Below are 21078 nucleotides of genomic sequence, written 5' to 3' on the forward strand. Positions count from 1 at the left end.
TTTCTTCTTAATTTCCGTTACAGTTAGGGAAAAATATATTTTTTTAAAAACATCTTTTTTAAAAACTTGTCAACTTTGGGGCGCCACCCCCGCTAAACGGTGGATGATAGACATATCCTGTTGGGAAATAAATCGTAGAAAATATAGTCCTCTTCATATTTCTATTAAAAAATTTTTTGTAAAAGGTACAGGAAGGGCTACGTTCCGCAAAAACCACAAATTACCCCCTTTAAACGGGTGAAAAGGGGGGTTCCGGGGCGAAGTTTTTTCAGAAAAAGTTAGTCTTATAATAAGCACCCCTTGATATAATAGAAAAAAAAATAAAACCGGACTTGTGTCCATTTTGCAAGGTTCAACCTGTTTCCTACACTATAAAGTAATTACAAAAGATGCAACATCATCTATGAATAGTTAGCATCACTCTGTATTACATTATATTTACATCTTAAAATGCTTCAGAGGATAACAATTCGAATTTTAGTTCCTGACTCTTTGAGCTAACTATTCATAGATGGAGCTGTTGCATATTTTGTAATTATTTTAGTAATTACACCGAAAAGATGAAAAGATTTGATTCCAGTTCAGTGTCTCTACACAGGTGCTCCGATGAGGCTAAGTTAAACCCGAAATACATATAAGCACACACAGTCCGTCCAATATACTTACCGTTGCACGTCATCCACGTCATAGCCCGTGACGTCACATGATGCCAACACGAAATATTTAGGCGGTAGGTCTGTTCCTTTTTGGAATCATTTAGCCGAGTACACGGGAATTACAGCCACTAGACATATTTTATTATATACGCGTAGAACTAATATTGGAAGATTTCTATTAATGTACATTTAAAGAAACATACCCTTACTTGTTTCATTTAATTTGTATAAGTGGTATATAACACGTTTTTATAAAGCACACTTGTTGGGATTCCACTCAACTGCAATCGAACAAAGGTGACATTTTGGCATAAATTGGTAACATTTATTTGACAGTTGTGGTGATGACACTTCATATTTGTTTTTATTCTTTACTATCCGCTCCGAGCTTCGCTGGTATCGCCACCTACCTACAGGATTACTAGTATAACTTTTACCGGAAATTTTCTGGAAAGGAAAAAGTGTTGCCTATACTCTGTGAGTTTCGCTGGTATGGCTGCTATCGCCATCTAACGGTTGACTAGTGTTCCTATTTCGGCCGGAATTTTAAGGAGGACAGCAGAAAAGCAAATAATAGTTGTTTCAAACTTTTTTTAATTTTTTAATTCTTATCGTGTAATATTTACAACGTAAAGAAGTAATTGGATTGTAATCGATAATTAATAGCAGTAAGTACAGAATTTATTATTCATAGATTTTGCTTATCGTTTTGACGTTTATGTTGACAACTAATATTAGAAAAAATTTATTCTACAAAAAAGTATAATAATTTAATATAATTATAGTATAATACTACTTCTTAAATATTAACTTATGAATGACAGTTAATGGCATCCTACGTTTGCTGTGATTGGTCGTTATCTTCACGCATTCAAATTTTGTTTCAGGATTGGATTGTAAAATTAAAACCGTCAAAATTCGAGAGTGTGCTAACTGATCCTTTAGCTCAAATTTTCTACCGTTTTAAAATTAAAATTGTGTTTACTTACTTTTTTCTAATTGCATCAATCCATTTTTGTCGTTAAATCACCTTATGCTTAGCGAAAGGAAAGTTGTAAAATACACAGTTACTATTGTAACCAGTATTTCGACACTCTTTAATACACAACAACTTTCGTGAGACATTTAAAAGCTATAATATGCAACTCTTAATGCAGAACGTCAAAAAGCAAATTTCCAGTAAAGGTTTACAAACTTGTCACTACTGGCGCTCGCGAATTTTTCATTATCCCCTCTATCTACGAGCTCACAGCGTATACGCTCTGAGCTTCGCTGGTGTCGCTACTAGCGGATTACTAATGCAACTTTCGCCGGTAATTTTTAAATTTATTATTTAATTGTTATCGCTTAATATTTACAACGCAAAAAAGTATCATTTGTTTCATTTAATTTGTATAAGTGGAATACAAAGCGTTTTTATAAAGCACACTTGTTCGGATTACACTCTAACTGAGATCGAGCAAAGGTGACATTTTGGCATAAATTGGTAACATTTATTTGACAGTTGCGGTGATAACACTTCATATTTGTTTTTATTCTTTACTATACGCTCTGAGCTTCGCTGGTGTCGCTACTAGCGGATTACTAATGCAACGTTCGCCGGTAATTTTTTAATTTATTATTTAATTGTTATCGCTTAATATTTACAACGCAAAAAAGTAATTAAATTGTAAACGATTTTTTAAAGATTTTGCTAATCATTTTAACGTTCTATTAATAAAATATTAATTTCTTACTTCGGATACTTTCACGTCAAAACCGAAAATGGAGAACTGATGATAAACTTCTGCACGAATAACGAACTTCGAATAAACAACACCTTTTTTGACCACAAAGACCAACACAAATATACATTCAATAATACCCGTGGACAAAGATCTATGATAGATTATGTTGTAACTAACAGAGATATACATCCATCAAAAATAATTGACGTAAGATGTCTCAACTCAGCAGATGTCGGTAGTGACCACATTCTAGTATTATGTAAAATTAGAATCACCATGAAATGCTTCACACCTAAGAGAGTGGCACCAACACAAACAAAAATCAAAGTCAAAGGACTAAGTACGGAATCCACGGAGTACTTAAAGAATATCAGAGAAGATTGCTGATAATGAAATAATAGAAAACGATAACATCGAGGAAAGCTGGGAAAAACTCAAAAGTAACATAATTAACGCAGCAACAGAATCACTTGGAGAGAGGAAAGTAACGAATACCAATATATCAAAAAAGAAAACCCATGGTTTCGAGAGGAAGTGAAGATAAAATGTGAAAACAAGAAGAAAGCCTTTTACAATACAGAACACAACAAACACAACAGGCATACAACAACTATAAAAGAATTAGAAACGAAACAAACACTTTAGTCAGACAAATAAAAAGAGAACACTGGGAGAGTTTCTCAAAACAGATGGAACACGACTTGTACGGAACACATAAGGAAATATGGAGAATGATCAGAGGACAAAGAAAAGAGATGAACGAACTAATAAAAACGAAACACATGCAGAAGGAAACTTAAGCAGACTATTTTCGATCTGTTTGCTAAAGATAACGATAACGAACCACCAACACCTGAAGTGACAACAAACGAAGAAATAAATATTGAAGAAGCAGAGGTAACGGAAGCATTAAGGAAATTAAAAAATAGAAAATCACCAGGAGAGGACAGAATATCGAATGAACTCCTAAAGTATCGAGGACAAGACCTGACCACACAATGATTAAAACTTATCCAAAAAATAATAGAACAAAACAGAATACCACAAGAATGGAGATTTAGCATCCTAATACCTCTCTTCAAAAAGGGAGAAAAATCGGACCCGGAGAATTACAGAGGAATTAACTTATTAAACACAACACTAAAATTAACGACCAAAGTGATAACAAACAAAATGAATAAAATTATAACATTAGCAGAAGAACAACAAGGTTTTAGGTCTGGAAGATCATGCACTGACGCTATATTTATAATGAGGCAGATTCAAGAAAAATCGTTAGAATACAACAAACCGGCATGCTTATGTTTCGTGGACCTTAAGAAGGCATTTGACAGGGTCAAATTAAAGGACGTTATCCATTTATTGTACGCAAGAGAGGTACCTCTAGGAATAATTAAAACGATCGAAAATATCTACCAGAACACAATAAAAGTAAAAGTAGATGAAGAACTAACTGACCCAACTGAAGCTGGCAATGGGATAAGACAGGGAGATTCCCTGAGTCCTCTGTTGTTCAACCTGATCATGGACGAAATAATAAAAAAAGTAAGAAAAAAAAAGGATACCAAATGGGAGAAAAACAACTTAAAATAATCTTCTATGCAGACGACGCAATACTAATCTCTCAAAGTGAAGATGATTTACAACGTATGCTGCACGAATTTAATATAACCGCTAGAAAATTTAACATGTTCATTTCCCCAAAAAAGACTAAATGCATGGTTATAACAGCAGATCTAATAAGGTGTAAATTAGAGCTGGAGGGTCAAATAATAGAACAAGTCATGGAGTTTAAATATCTAGGCATCACACTATGCAGCTACGGAAAGCTCGAATCAGAAGTGGAAGATCAGGCGAATAAAGCAAGCAGAGCCGCAGGTTACCTGAATGAAACAATATGGAGAAATAAAAACATCGGAAAAGAAGTGAAAGGCAGAATTTACAAAACAGTCATCAGACCAATAATGACAAACGCGGCAGAAACACGACCTGATACAGAAAGGATAAAAAGAATGCTAGAAATAGCAGAGATGAAAACATTGCGAAAAATCGATGGTAAGACGCTGTGGGATAGAGCTAGAAGTGCAGATATACGAAGGAGATGCAAGGTGGACAACATTAACAACTGGGTGAAAAGCAGACGAGTAGAATGGAACGGCCACATAAACCGAATGACAACAAATAGAGTAGTAAGGACGGCGAGAAACAGTTCCCTAATAGGAAGACGATCAGTGGGAAGACCACGAAAAAGATGGAATGACAACTTACTGGATGCACATTGAAAAACAGACAGAGTAATGTCTATATAAAAAGAAGAAGAAGAAGGATACTTTCACAATTATCGTGTAGATGGCGTTTAGATTAATTTATAATTACATATTACGAAATATTAAAAATACTTAAATTGAGTATTTAAAACGTAAGTATATTTAAGGTAAAAATATACACCAAAATAGCTTTGACCAACTAATATTTTTTCCTATTAATGTTTTTAATTTCAATGTTTTTTAAATTAATCACTTTGACATTTATGTCGAGTTGTCAGAAAAATGTCAAAGTGAAAACCAATTTTTTAAATTGCTCTTTAAAAAATATTAGTTTTCGACGTTATTTTCTACAGTTTATAGTAATAATCATAGAAATCGGACGTACCTTCGGTACAACTATAATTGAGACTACAGATAACCCCCATTGTCTTAATTTAGTTTACATTTTTTACGGCTGCAATATCGTTTGCTGAACGACGTAAAACTACAATATGAGTGTCAATAGTAGAGGTAGGCCGCCTGATCCACCACCCATAAAATCTAATATATTTGATAGTCAAACTGATGCAGAAATGGAACATTCTGTAAGTACTCCCATTCCTATAAGTTTGACAAACCAAAACAACAACCAGTATTCAAATACACCGAATATGAATGTTTGTAATGAAACATAACTGATCTCAAAAGAGGTAAGGCAAACATTTTTATTTAATAGTAATGACCTAGGACCATATCACGTTTATATTGAAAATAGTTCTTCGGATTTTAAAGGTAAATTAAATTCTTTAAAAATTGGTGAAATTATTTTGTCTAACTTTCCTGAAGCAGACAATATGATTTCCAGTATAGACGCCATCGGACGAAATAGAATTAGAGTCAAATGCAAAGATTATAAAACTGCAAATAATCTTATTAAAAACAAATATCTGGAAATTTTTAAATCAAATAATTTAGATCTTTATATTTCAAAATTTATTTTACACAGACAAGGAGTTATTAGAGACATAGACATAGATTTCTCTGAAGAGTATATAAAAAATAAAATAAAACAGTATGATAGTCATTGTATATTTGAAATTGCAAACGTTAAAAGAATTACGCGTAAATTACAAAAAATTGTTAATGAGGAAAAAATTGTCGAATATGTCCCTACTAAATCTTGTATTGTGACCTTTAAATCGCAAACTTTACCTAAATATGTAGTCATAAATAAGGTTATTAAAGAAATTGAAGTGTATAAGCAAAAAGTTCTGTTATGTTTCAACTGTCTTAGGTACGGGCACCTAGGAAATCAGTGTAGGAGTCAGCAAAGATGTAACAGATGCCAAGAACCTCATAATTCTAAGAATTGTACTAAAGTTGAGTTCACACAAGTATGTTTCAGCTGTAAGGGGAATCACTTGACTACGAATTTAAGCGCGTGTCCAGAATTCACACGACAAAAGTTAATAAAAGAGACGATGGGTTTAACAAACGTTAATTTTTACGATGCAAATAAAAATATACCAAAGAATTCTTATGCTAGTATTGTTAGAACCAATGTAACAAACAATGATACAAATTTTTCACAAAATTCACAACCTTCTACTTCTGCCCAAGGAAATAACTTTGCTAAATTTATATTTAATCCCCACACCAACACCAGTAGGCCAAATAAAAGGCAGAAGCCAAATAGTCCAGACCCAACTGATATAGCCAGAAAAGAAATAATATCTGTAGTTTCCCCTCCAAAACATTCTGAGGAAATAGTTAAAAGTCAATTCTACCAACAAAACTCAAACGTTGCAGATTCACAGTCAGAAGAGTTAGATTCTTCTGTAATAAATGTCACTTTAGAATCAGTTCTTACAATTGTTAATTCAATTAAACAAAATAATTATTTTAATATTTCAAAATCTGATGTAATTCAGTTAATTAGTAACCATTTTAACCAAAATGTAACATCAAATCGCAGGCCTAACTAAAATAAACATATTACAATGGAACTGTCGTTCGGCAGTTGCTAATAAACAGAATTTAGAATATTTACTTCATCAGAACGACATCAGTATAGCTCTATTATCCGAATCCTGGTTCAAACCGGGAAAATATTATAATTTTAAAGAATTTAATTGTTTTCGAGCTGATCGCCCTGATGGATACGGTGGATGTGCCATCCTTTTGAAATCTAACATAAAATGTGAAGAAATAATTTTTCCAAATACGTATTCGTTTACATATAAATGTATTTCAATTAAAATTTCACCTTTCAGAAAACCTTTACATATAATTTCCCTATATAATGAACCCAATAATAAAGTTTCAATTCAACAATGATCAAAACCATTTATAATAGGAGGCAATTTTAACGCACACAATTTGGCGTGGGGCTGTGAAGTTGATGATAGATTAGGTAAAGATCTTTTGGATGCTATAGAATATTGTAATTTAGAATATTTAAACGATGGGTCTCCCACTCTCGCTATTTCGAAAAAACCTTCTGCTGTAGACTTAACCATTTGTTTCAAAGATATTGCCTCTTATTTCCATTGGAATACTCTACAAGAACCTCATGGATCTGATCATGTGACAATCATTATTTCATCACAAAGTTTCTCCGCAACAGAAGCCACATCCAGTAGAAAACATAGAATATGGAACCTTAGCAGAGCCAATTGGACGAGTTATGCCAGTACTTTTTAAACAATGGAAGTTCCATCAATGTACGAAGAATTGTTAACAAATATAAACCAGGCAGCCAAGATCGCTATTCCAAAATATTCCTCCATTAACGAAAAAATCAGAAGCCATATTCCGAAACCATGGTGGAATAATCATTGTCAACGAGCAGCTGAAAGTAGAAAACATGCGTTCATTAATTATAAACAGAATCCAACGCTCCAAAATCTGATAGATTATAAACGACTTGACGCTGTTGCAAAGAAAATCTTCAAACAGAAAAAAAAAAGAAGAATTGGATTGATTTTTGCGAAAGCCTAAACTCAAGAACACCATTAAAAGATGTCTGGCGAAAAGTTAATTGTTTTAAAAACCGCAAACAAGCCAACAGAGTACCTATTGATCCAGAAGATACATGGTTGCAAGATTTCCACAGAAAAATTGCTCCGGCATGGGTTCCAAATGACGACATCCTACAAGATCATATTCAAACAGTATCCAGACAAAACCACAATTTAAACGAAAATTTTCATCTATGGAAATTGCATCGAGCCCTTGAACAAAGACATAATACTTCTCCAGGTATAGACAATGTGTCATATTCGCTGTTGTACAACTTACCGATTGAACATAAAATTTCACTACTAAACATTTTCAACAATATTTGGACAAATAAGATACCAGTACCAAATAGTTGGAAAGAATACCTGATAATTCCTATTAAAAAACCTGGAAAACCAGACCGTGATCCAAGTTCTTACCGATCTATCTCCTTGTCTTCATGTCTTTTAAAAACATTCGAAAGAATAATTAAAAATAGATTTGAACATTGGTTAGAACATGATGGTATACTTCCAAGATCCCAGTATGGTTTTCGCAAGTCTAGGTCCACTAAAGATGCAACTGCAGCTCTAGTTACGTCAATTCAGCTTAACTTTACAAGAAATAAGTCTACAGCAGCTGCGTTCTTGCGAAAATTGTTAAGTAGATGTGAGGATAATTTAAAAGTCGCATTAGAAATCGTAAATCAGTGCTATGAAGAAGTAGGATTATAAATTTCTGACACAAAAACTGAGACACAAATACCTTGTTCCACAAGGCAATCTTAATATTGGAAAATTTAATTTTCCTATTAAAAGCTGTGTTAAGTATCTTGGTACCTATCTAGACAGGAAATTGTCATGGAAAGATCACATTCATCATATTGTTAAAAAATCAGAAAACTCAATAAATATTTTAAGAGCTTTCTGTAAAACAAATTGGGGAGCAGACCCAAATATCGCTTTGATGTTTTACCGTAACATGATCAGGCCCATTTTCGACTATAGCTGTCATTTATTTGGATCAGCGACCAATACACTTCTAAATAAACTTGAAATTTAAAAAAATAAATGTTTGAGATTATGCCTAGGTTATTTAAAATCCACTCCAGTCCAAATAATGGAAAATGAAGCAGTGGAACCTCCATTGCATTTACGCCAGCAATTTCTCAGTGATAAATTTACAACTCGAATTCTGTCCAAAAAATGTAAATACCTTCAAGATCTACATGAGCTATCAGTTTTATACCTCACTCATAGGTACTGGAGAACTAAAAAATCTATACCTTTGGTAGAAAGTTATCTAAGTACGGTAAAGTACAGTGACGTTATCTATAAAAGCCAAATTCCGCCTTACTACAATGAAATGACAAAAGCATTATTCTCTAACAAGGTTAAAACATGTTATTTAAACTCACATTTACCCCCAAATATGTTTGATATACTTATTAAAGAGAAATGGTCAAATTTTCAGTACATATTTACCGATGGGTCAAAAGACGCAAATGGAACGGGCTGTGCAGTGTTCCACGAAAATAAAAATTACCATCATCAATATAGCCTACCTATTGAATGCTCAATATACACAGCAGAAATGATAGCAGTAATGTTTGCTGTTCAGTATGTACTACTGAATCCAACTAGTAATTATGTTATATTTACTGACAGTAAAAGCGTGGTGGACAGATTGAGTAACATTCAAACAGTCAAACATATAAACCACATTGAATTGAATATTCTTAAAACTCTGTTTGAAACTATACAATTGGGAGTAAATGTAACAATTGCTTGGATTCAGGGCCATTCTGGAATAAAAGGCAATGAAATAGTTGACAATTTTGCTAAATCAGCTTATATGATCGGAGAAAAAATAAACAAAAATTTAATTCCAGCTTCAGATATCGATACTTCAGCAGACAAAAACTTAAAAATAATTGGCAAATGTATTACAGAGAATGTAATACTGGCTCAAATTTTGCTCATTGTAACCCTAGGATATTCTCAGGAAGATGGTTTTACACAGAATATAATAGACATTTTATAAAGACCATTAATCGGCTGAGAGCCAATAATGCTCTTACGCCATCTTACATGCATAGAATCGGCTTGTCAGATACTCCTAATTGTACTTGTGGCAAAATCGGAGATCTAACACATGTCATAGTAGAACGTCATTTACAAATAAATAATATAAACAACCTTTATAAGGAATTAAAAAATTTTAAATATTTTTTCCCAATAACCCTTTAATACTTTAAAATTTACAAATGATATGGAAATTCTTCATCTCATTTATAAACATGTTAAATTATGTAAATACAATTTGTAAATGTAATATATACCTACTAACTAGGCATAATTTGTTAATGTGGTTTGAAAAAATTAAAAAAATATATAAAAAACACATAGTAAAATAATAACAAAAAAAAAATATAAAAAAAATGAAACAAAAATAAAAAAAGAAAAGAAAAATAAAAAAAGAAAGTAAAAAAGAAGTGTTTAGCACAAATTAAAATATATATTAAAAAAACAGTAAAATAATTAAAAAAAAAACAAAATAAAAAAAAGCAACACAATGTACCTATGTATCTAAAAATAATATTGTAGTATGTACTTATTTTATGAAATAAGAAATTTATGACTATGAATCTGCAATCAATCACAAACAAGTCTGGCTAACTGGCTCTGCCAAAGCCATTTTTCAAAAAAAAAAAAAGTACAATTATGTCAAATTTCCACCGAACGTTCACTGATTTGTCACTACTGGCGCTCACGAAATTTTAAATATCCCCTCTACCTACGAGCTCACAGCGTATAAGTATTTGATTTATTATATTTACCGTTTTTATTATTTACTTTAACGTAAGATTATAACTTATTCGTGTTTTCTATTTCTAAAGTTTTTATTTATTTAAATTGAGTATTATAAAATATATATTATTAAAAAAAAACAAAATATATACCATTTACATCATATGTTAATAACCTCCCAAATCTTGGCTCATTAAAAATTGATGCAAAAAATGAAATTCCACATACATACGAGATTAAATATCTAGGTATAATAATTGATAAACATTTACGATGGAACACCCAAGCAAATAATATAGTAAATAAATTAAGAGGACTCTTATCAAGATTTAAATTTTTAAAACAATTTTTAGGAATAACTCATTTGCGAATTCTTTATTATGCACTTATACAATCTCAACTCACATATGGCCTTTAGGATGGGGTGGAATACGCAATAATTACTTACATTCTATAAATATTATTCAGAAATGGCTAATTAATACGGGAAAAATTTAAGATATTCTAGTGAGCTGTTATATAACGAAAGTAAATTTTTAAATGTACGTAAATTATTCTGTTATAAAGCTCTTATACATATACATGAAAAAAAGATAATATTAAATTTTAACAGTCATGCCCACCAAACTAGATATATAAAACATAATACAATTCTACCAAAATGTAATAAATCCATCCTTCAAAGATATGTTGGTTACATAGGGCCCAAATTGTACAATTTGCTACCGGATAATTTAAAACAATTTAAAAATTATAAAAAACATAGATATAAATATGAAATTAAACAATGGATTGGGAACAAATCAACAAATTTCTGCGAAGAACTTATCAATGGACAATAATTGTAATAAATAAACTTCAATAAGAAATAAAAAATTATATCGAAAATAAAAATTGTATCTAAATAGATTTTTATTATCAACTGCGACATTTCTTGAATTATTGATGGCCACATTTATATCACAAATTATATTAAAATTATTATATTTTTATTTTTTCTTGATTAATGTTAGAGTTTTTAGTATTTTTATAAATTTTCATATAACTGTATACATTTATACATTTGTTAAATATTTTTTGTGTTTGTTTATATTTGTAAATTAGTATATTATATTTTTAAGTCTCACGCACAAGGGGTGATACTTTTGTATGTATATTAGTAATATATATACAGGGTAGCTCAACTTCAGTGAGTTATTTATGTTTATTTAGGTAGTACTCATTATGCTTTTTATTTTGTAAATATTTATTGTTATTCCTAAATAAACATCATGAAGTTAATACGGGCTCTGATTGGGTAATTACAATGACCTGTCAACAATTGTTCAATATGTCGGTTATGGGTAAACAAATGTTGTGTATATTAGTTTTTATTGTTCTGAGGACAGAAAAAAAAGCAAATTTATAATAATTCTAGTGACTTTTTAACTGATTTTTAAAAGCAACAGGTACGTACCTAATTGTAAATGTTTCAGTATTGTAATAAAAAATTACATAGGTACTTACCTATTTGGAAAATGTATGTACAGCCGGTTCCTAAAAAAACTGATACGACTCTTAGTAAGATTTGATCATGTTGAGCAGTGTATTTGATTGATCTGACATTATATTTATTATGACATACAAATAATAAAATAAACAAACAACAAACAACTGATTACATATTATGTTAATTCATAAATTGTACTAATTATTAAGGTCTAAATGTTTATATTATTTTAAATCTATCTAAACTTTTATATTAACTATCTAAATGATAGTTTTTACATCAAATAGATCACATAATTATTGTAAACGTGGATTATACAACAAAACAAATTAATATTCAATTCAGCCCTGTAACTTATTAAAATAAATATTATAGAAGTTTTCAGGGACTTTCAGCCCTCGGTAATAATGTAGTCCTTCATTCTGAGTTTAAGTTTTTCAAAAATATTTATTAGTTTTCTCAGGATTCGAAGAAAATGAATACAATTAAAATACATTGAGAATTTTGACATGCGTCACAATTTTGCATTAACTCAATGTAAAATTCTAAACTGTTAAATTCCAGCTTCCCTAATTATTTGACATCAAAAGACATTAGAAACTATTTGTAGAGGATTGAAATCTGTATTGAAAACAACTGTTAAAATTGGTCTACGTAATTAAACATATTCCAAAATTTTGTAAAAATGTAATACATTTCAGTTTTCAGCCCAAACTTAGGCCACACACAATGCAATAATGTTCACATTTTTGAACTGTCAATATTTTTATTTTATCATCTATTGTTTAAAAAAAAACCCAGTTGATAAGATACTCTCCGTTGCGGAGAAAGTATTAATAATAAAGATTAATAATAAAGTCTAATAACCGTGGAACAGAATAAGCTATCTGACAAATTTTAAGATTTGGCAGTGACATTGACAGTATGTAAATATTAAGTATTTATCCTTCAAAATACACTGCTCAATTTTCTACAAAATACGCTTCAAGAGTCGTATCAGTTTTTTTTGGAACCAGGTGTACCTATCTAGTAAGTAATGCTTTGATTTACATAATTTGATTACCAACAAAATTTCTACCAATCTTCATCTAATATTGTTTTCTTATCTATGTTTTGTTGTATTTTAACACAAAAATCAAACTAATTTGATTAAATTCAGAACTGTCAAAAAGTAAAACGTTCAGTTGGCCTATCTTCGCACATGACGGGTGTGTGTAAGTGGTTAAATGAGTAGAGGCTTCGTTTTCAAATCCTTAGCAGCCTAATAAACGCGGGATCGAATCCTAATGCAAGTTTTTATTTTTTTTTATACATTTTATGATTGTAAGTATATTTGTATAATTTTTTTTCAGAACATGTGTATTTAGTTAAAATTACTGAAGAAGTAAAATGAGAGGGATCCTTTCCTTTTTATATTTTATATTTAGTTCAAATTTTTGCCAACAATTATTGTTCAGAAATCATTATTTCTTTGAGGCATTTTTCAATGTGTTTGTGTGTTTTATTCTTTTATTTTTTAAATTTTTGGTATTGTTTTAATAAAAATTTTTGGAAAGTAGGTAGGTGGGGGCAAAGGTATGCATTTTCTAAATTTTCATCTCTAGTGAATTTCCTAATGCTTGAATTGGCACAGAGTATAGATGAAAGTGAAATTGATACATTTTGTAATCATATTAGGCAAATGGAAATTCTTCAATATTATTTTTGGAGTGTTTATAACTTTTTGAAAAAAAAATGTAAATGCGTACTTTTGCCGCAGCCAATGGGGCAAAAGTACGCATGTGCGTACTTTTGCGGATTTGAGACATTTTGCAATTGAGACAAAATTAGCTGATATAATATCAAGCTCAACTTGACATTCGCTTTGAAGATTGACTTAAAACATGCATTTGTCAAGTCTACCTCACTGGGGGCAAAGGTACGCACTGCGAACGTTTGCTCCATTTGTGTGAGTACTTTTGCCCCATCCGGCAACCAATAATATATCTAACCTCAATATGAAACTATGCACATGTGAACTTCAAACTGTCATGTAGAAGAAGTCTTCTAACAATAAACTTTCAACATGCCTAACCAATAATAATCTGAGTTTGAAAGATTAAGAATTAGAATCAATCAATTTTTAAGAAAAATTAGATCAAAAGGTACAAAAATAATTTTTACCTCATTTTTGTTGTTGTATTCGCCCTGATTGCGCCAGTTTCTCATCCAATGCTACTGAGTAGTACAAGCATATGCCACAAGATGTTGTCGCCAACATATAAGAAGTTACTGAAAAATGTAAGTGCGTACCTTTGCCCCGTGCGTACTTGTGCCCCCACCTACCCTAGGTTACCTATCACCTACCACCTTTTGCCGACCACCTACCCTAAGTATTAAAATTAGTTTAATATTTAAATAAAATATAAATAAACTGTTTAAAGTATATATTAATTTCGTTGGAATCATATAATATAAGTATAACTTCTTACGTGCGTACAAAGTAGGTACACACATTTTTTTTTTTGTACTTATGCAACAATGTCAACTTATATCTCTGACGTAGATAATGACGTGCAACGTTAAGTATATTGGACGGACTGTAGTAGATGCCCTGTTCTGTAATAAAATCTGAATCATCTTTACTTTTAGTTTCATAAAATTAAAATAGTCAACATTTGAGAAAATTTCTATATTTAATTTACCTTGAAGCTGCTTCTTTTATTTTATCTTCTAAACTTTTAGAGACTGTCATATCACCCCATCCGGTATCTTCTCCAGTGTTATTACTTACACAGTCTGCACTTAACATTTCCTCGCTAAACCTGCTGGTACTAGAGCTTCCAAAGTTTTCTAATTTGTCCAATTCTTCTAAATCTACAACATCTCGTTTGTAAAAATTTAAATTTTTTAATAATTGTTCCGTTTTCTTTGAAACGCTATCAAATTTTATGATTAAATCGTTGTCAGTTTCCGGAATTTCTATATTTGGCAGAGTTAAGCACTGCTGATACTCATCTAAAAGTTTTGCCAAAGAAATACTGTATTCTGAAGGGTGTTGATTGAAAGAGTTTGAAAGACGTGTTTTAAGTGTATCTATTTTTGATTTGTCAGTCTCTTGAATATATTCATCATCAATAGTCATATCCACGATTACCGGGCTAGTGTCGCACAAAAGCAAGCTCTGGTTTTTGGGAGTGTTATTTAAATGTGTAGTTGGTTCCACCTCTATATTAGCAATTACTGATTCTTTTCTTTCTTCGTTTGTTAGCACTGGATTTATTTCATATTTGGAATACTCTTCGGTAGTGCTGTCTAAAAAAACGTATCTGTATTAAAAAATGACAAGCAATGCAACATAGCAAAAATTGATCATTTTGTTTTAATTCCAAAAAGTAAAATTTTAGGTATTAAATTACGTAATACTTCAAAATTAAGTGTCACTCTGTAACAGGGGAGTCAATGTAGATCGAAAACATGCATTGTTTCGGAAAAAATGAAACAATCTTATAGAATAGAATAGAATAGAAATATGCTTTATTGTCATGAAAAATTGTACAACTTTATCGACAAAGCTTATAAAAAGTCAAGAAAACAAAACAATAACAATCCAATTTACTAAAATTACATAAATCGTCAATATATTTACAATAATAACAATAATAATGAAGTTAAACAGAAGTAATCAATTGCAAAATTTAAGTAAATGGCAAATGCATAGTCTACCTAGCAATTAATAAATTTAAAAGTTAAGCTGCTGCATATGACACCCAAATATAGACAAAAAAAAAATGATAATAAAAATACTACGTGTGCAAAGGGTACTGTAATTTCTTAGTTATTGATTAAGAAAATCTTCTACTGAATAATATGGTCTTTCAGATAGGTAGGCTTTTGTCAGTTTACGGAATTTGGGGAAAGATGCTGCAGATTTAAGTTGTAGAGGGAGAAGGTTGTAAAGTTTTTTTGCGGAATATAATATAGATTTCTTTACTAACTCAGAGGACGGGGTCGGCATATAGACGTCAAACGTAGAATTTCTCGTGAAGTAGTCATGATTAGGTCTTGGTGGAAAGACATGTAGATGTTTACGAATTAAGCAAACAGTTTCTAAAATATACAAAGATGGAAGGGTTAAAATTCTGTGATCTTTGAAGTAACTTCTGCAATGTGTTGTTCTTCTGAGGCCAAACAGATATCTAATTGCTCTTTTTTGTAATTTGAAAATAACATCGAATTGGGCAGCTGTACCAGAACCCCAAAAAGGAAGACCATAACGAAGATGTGACTCGAACAAAGAAAAATATGTTATTTTGGAAGATGCTAAATTGAGTTCATTCGAAACAGATCTTATAGCATAGCAAGCTGAGGATAGTTTCTTCCTTAACAAATCGATATGGTGGGACCATTTAAGGTTGCTGTCTAAAAAAATACCAAGAAATTTCACAGAATCAACGGTACTGATCTGGCTGTTATTAAGAGGTAAGGGTTGAAGGACTCCTTTATAAGACAATGCTACTGTTTTATCTACGTTAAACGAGAGTAAATTAGAGTCAGACCAGGTTTTTATTGTAAGTAGATCAGAAGTTATAGTAGCATGAAGAGTTGCAATATTTGAGTTGCTCCAAGTGATACTGGTATCATCAGCAAAAAGAAAGATTTTTCCATCGATTTTTAAACTAGTGATGTCATTAATAAAGATAAGGAAAAGTAGAGGACCCAATACTGAACCTTGAGGTACCCCACATACAATGTTTTTGAGACTAGAGTCTGTATCATTTGCTCTAACCAGTTGTTTCCTATCATCCAAGTAAGATTGGAACCAATCTAAAGAAATACCTCGAATTCCGTAGAAATTTAGTTTTCTTATGAAAATGTTATGATTTACACAATCAAAAGTTTTGGCGTAGTCACAAAAAACGGTGGCAGTGTGAAGATTATTGTTCAGTGCTTGATAAACCTCATGTAGTACAGAAAAGATGGCATCAGTGGTGCATTTATTATTTAAAAAGCCGAACTGATTTTGTGATAAAATGTTGTTTTCAACTAGAAAGGACATAAGTCGGGCTTTTATGAGTCTCTCAATAATTTTGGAGAGTACCGGTAGTAGTGCAATAGGTCTATAATTGCAGGTATTAGATATTTCACCACCCTTATGAAGAGGAATAATGATGGCTGTCTTCAGGCACTCTGGAAATTTACCTTTCTCAAAGGAATCATTAATTAGTGAGATGAGGACTTCTAACACATTTTCTGGGAGATTAGAAAAAATTTTTATCGATAGACCATCGGTACTACAGGAGGATTTGCTTTTGATACTATTGATTGTTTGGATCAGTTCAGATTTATCGACTGGTTTTATAAAGAATGAATTCGAGACCTTTCTTGAATTAGGGAGATAAGCAATGGGATCTTGTTGTGGCAGAATAGTTGATGTAATATTTTTACTCACATTAACAAAGTATTCATTTAGATTTTCAGGGTCTGGAAGGGAAATTGTTTTAGCAGTGTGGGTTTTATTTCGAAGATCGTTTATTATGGACCAAGTTTCTTTTGCAACACTTTTTGAGCTTCCCAAACGGTTATGGTAGTAGTCTTTTTTAGCTGATTTTATAAGTTTAAGGTAGGTTGCCCTGTACTTGGTGATATATTCAGTGATAGAAACGTTGGTAGTAAATTTCCTGATATAGAGAAGAGAACGCATATTCTTGGAAGATATTCGGATACCTTTATATTTTTCTAAAACTTTTTTTGAATTTATACTTCTTTAGACGCGATTGAGAGTAAAATTTCATAATACTGCGCGAATGCGCACACAGATAGTATGGCGTTTAGTTGCTAAATCTTTCTGGTTATGTATAAATATATCAGTGCAAGAAAAGGTCTGAAAAGAATATATTAGTGTTTTTAGTAAATATATTTATTATAATTTTTGTGTCTTTGGATTTGTCTTCCTCAGGAGTAAGATGAGTATTATTAAAACATTTTATTGTATATTTATTATACGTCACCTTGTCTGTTTGTTACCGTGAATTGTCATTAGGTACGTTCGAACCGATACAGACACAGTCGTCGTAGCGTATTTGGTATAGCATTCGGCCAGAGATCGAGAGGTCTTGAGTTCGAATCCAGTGCAATCCTATACTTTTTTTTTATTTTTTTGAAAGCGGTCAGCACAAAATTAATTTGGTGTTTTGAAAAAAAAATTAAAACAAACTGTTTGAAGTATATTGATTTTTAAGAAATCATATAATAGAAGTATAACTTCTTACGTGCGTACAAAGTACACACACATTCTTTTTTTATTAGACATTCTTTGAGGTAACACTGTCAAGATATTTTTTGTTTTATGCTTATATTTTGTTTAACGATAATAAATATGTTGATTTTCACCTTTTTTCTGTAAAAACTTTCGTTGTTTTGACTTCTGAGTGATACTAAAAAGTCAAAGACCATTAAAACTAAAAGAAACTTGACAGCGTTACCGCTAGAAACTCATAAGCTCATAAAATCTTTTTGAATTTTTTGTCTATCCTGATCCAATGATAAATTCTGATGTCCACCGCAAAATTCATTGTTTTTTTTTGAGGTATCTTTAAAAATTTGCCACCGTTGGCTTATTTTTCAATATTTTTTCTGGAATGATTTTTTGAATATTCCTTGAATTATATTTCTGTGGCGTTATGGCAAAAGTTGATATGTCCAAATTGCTATTTGTTGGCAAATGATAAAAACAACTTGTCCTGTTAATATTAAATCGTTGCACTCGAAAATGTCAACCAAATGGTATTAGACAAAAATATATGGACAGTAGTATATAAAGTTTATACTTTCATAAAAAATTCATTACATAGGAGGGGAAAAATCGGACGGGGAAAAACATATCAACTTTTGCCATCTCTTTTTTTTAACAACTTGCTCGGCTAATATAAAACGGTTGCACTCGAATATGTGAATCAAATAGTATTAGACAAAAATATATGGAAAGCATTATGTAAATTTTTTACTTTCAAATACAATTTATTACATAGGAGGGGAAAAATCGGAGGGGGAAAAACATATCAACTTTTGTCATCTTTTTTTTTTAATTTTGGTAGGACATATCAAAATAAGGAGATTGATAATAATTACAAAATTATTTGCAAACTTAAGAAAACAAATACGTATTGTATTGGTCCATAGTAAGTAAATAGTATAAAAGATAAAACTAATTAGTATCAATATTTACAAATTATTCATTTTACTATCACTTGATATGTAACATATCATGTTCTGGCTACTTAAACTTTTCTTAATTTTGACATATCAACTTATGCCACTGCATATAACACCTTCACTTTTCACTTAGGCACATATCTTCTTATGTCACCTTGTTAAACATCCTTTTTATTTGAAATTGAAAACCAAAAACACGAATTTTTGGACATATCAACTTCTGCCATAACACCACAGATTTAATATGCTTATTTAATTTAAAAATAAAATTATTCTCTCATACCCCTTTCGTGACCGGCTGACACGATCGTGAGCTCATGTTTATGTGAGTATCAATATCAAAATAAACATATTTTTACTAGGAAAGATGATATCAATATGTTGTGTCTATCGTGTATTATCAGAGTAACTGAAATTATTTAACTTTAACGAATTCCCGTTTACTTTGCAATAGAATACCCTTAAAAGAAGGCTGTGTATTTTGACGACAAAACCGATAAAGGTAAGTAAATTATATCTTGTTTTTTATAAGTGTTTATGTTATTGTAACGGGGTTGTGGTATAGATAAAGTTTCAACTTCAAAATTATAAACAAAATTTAAGAAATTATTGGTTTGTTTGTAGAGATCTTGTCCCGTAAAATTTGAATATCACGATAGTGAGTTGCCGTCACACATTCAATTTTCAAAGCAGGAAATTAAAATACTAAATATTTATTAGTGTGACTTTTTATTAATTTTTCTACATTTTAATGATAAAAGTAGTTTTTCTAATTATTACAGGTGTGCCTCTCGCCCACAATTTGGCTCTAGAGGTGTGAAATGATGGTAACTAGTCCGAAATAGAAGATTTAGATGGCGAAAATGATGTTGCTTTTGACGTTGAAATGTTTAAAAATAACACCGATGACAATGATATTGAAGAAACTGTATTAGAAGAAGAACCTGTATTGAATGAAGAACCTGTTCCCTTAACGAGCTCTTCTTGAGCAAAGAGGCAATGGAAAGACATGACATTTCAGCAAAAAAAATTTGTTCTATTTTAGTTAGTATGTAATAGCATATTAAACAATTATAAAAATAATGTTTATTTGTCCCTAATGGTGTTTTACGTTTAATAAAAATGAATTTTTTCATACACTTACGATCCTGCATTCATAGAACATAAGCCCAGAGCGCACGAACGTGACATGTCATTTGTGACAGATTCAAACAATGAATTTTTTTCTGCATTTTCTACACTTTTTTTAGATACCGTATATCGTATTTATTCAAAGGGAAACTTCATTTTCACTCAAAAAAAATTCAGGTCTGAAAGGGATACTTTCAAAAAAAATTCACAAAAATGTGCTTAAAATGTTGATTTCAACCCCTACGCCCCCCCTTAAAGATAGCTATGACACGATTTTGATAGGCAACCCATGCTATTCTCCTTTTCATGAACATTTTTCAGTGCGTCACAAATTATAGAAAAAAAGGTAAGTCCGTGATAATACATATTTATGACATTTATTCTAACGTGACATTTTAGTTAAATCTGACAGTTGTCAAATTTTATTTTCAATTTGGAATAAAACCAAATCAATTGTGTCTATTGCATTTATAAAATGGTATTTTCTTTCATTTGTATAGTCTTATAAATTGTACAGATTATATTGATAATATTATTATTTTATTTAATAAATAATTCTTTTTTGATTATGGCGCCATCTATCGACAACTAGAATAATCACCGAACTAGAATAATTACCGAAGTATTCCCAGACGTGCCTTTTTTTCTGTCACATACAATTTAATGCGTTAGAGAGAAATCGAAAAACTGTGACGCACTGAAAGATGATCATGAGAAAAAGAATAGAATTATTTGTCTATATATGAAACTTAATAAAAAAAAATGTTTCATCCGGCAAGCAGATGGGTACATTTCGACCTCCTATTCGGATCCCGTACTTTTACT

At 31.0% G+C, this 21078-nt stretch overlaps 1 protein-coding gene across 2 annotated transcripts in view; it reads right to left on the reverse strand.

Annotated features, from left to right (window-relative positions):
* The window catches only part of LOC126883017 (uncharacterized), a 94281-nt gene that overhangs the window by 33339 nt on the left and 39864 nt on the right, over nt 1-21078 (reverse strand). For both annotated transcript variants that reach the window (XM_050648186.1, XM_050648187.1), the window contains one exon: nt 14613-15222. In XM_050648186.1, the coding sequence (XP_050504143.1) occupies nt 14613-15222 (610 nt within the window). The remainder of the gene's footprint in view (nt 1-14612; nt 15223-21078) is intronic.

Source organism: Diabrotica virgifera, chromosome 4 (genome assembly GCF_917563875.1).
Source record: "Diabrotica virgifera virgifera chromosome 4, PGI_DIABVI_V3a".
Lineage (NCBI taxonomy): Eukaryota > Metazoa > Arthropoda > Insecta > Coleoptera > Chrysomelidae > Diabrotica > Diabrotica virgifera.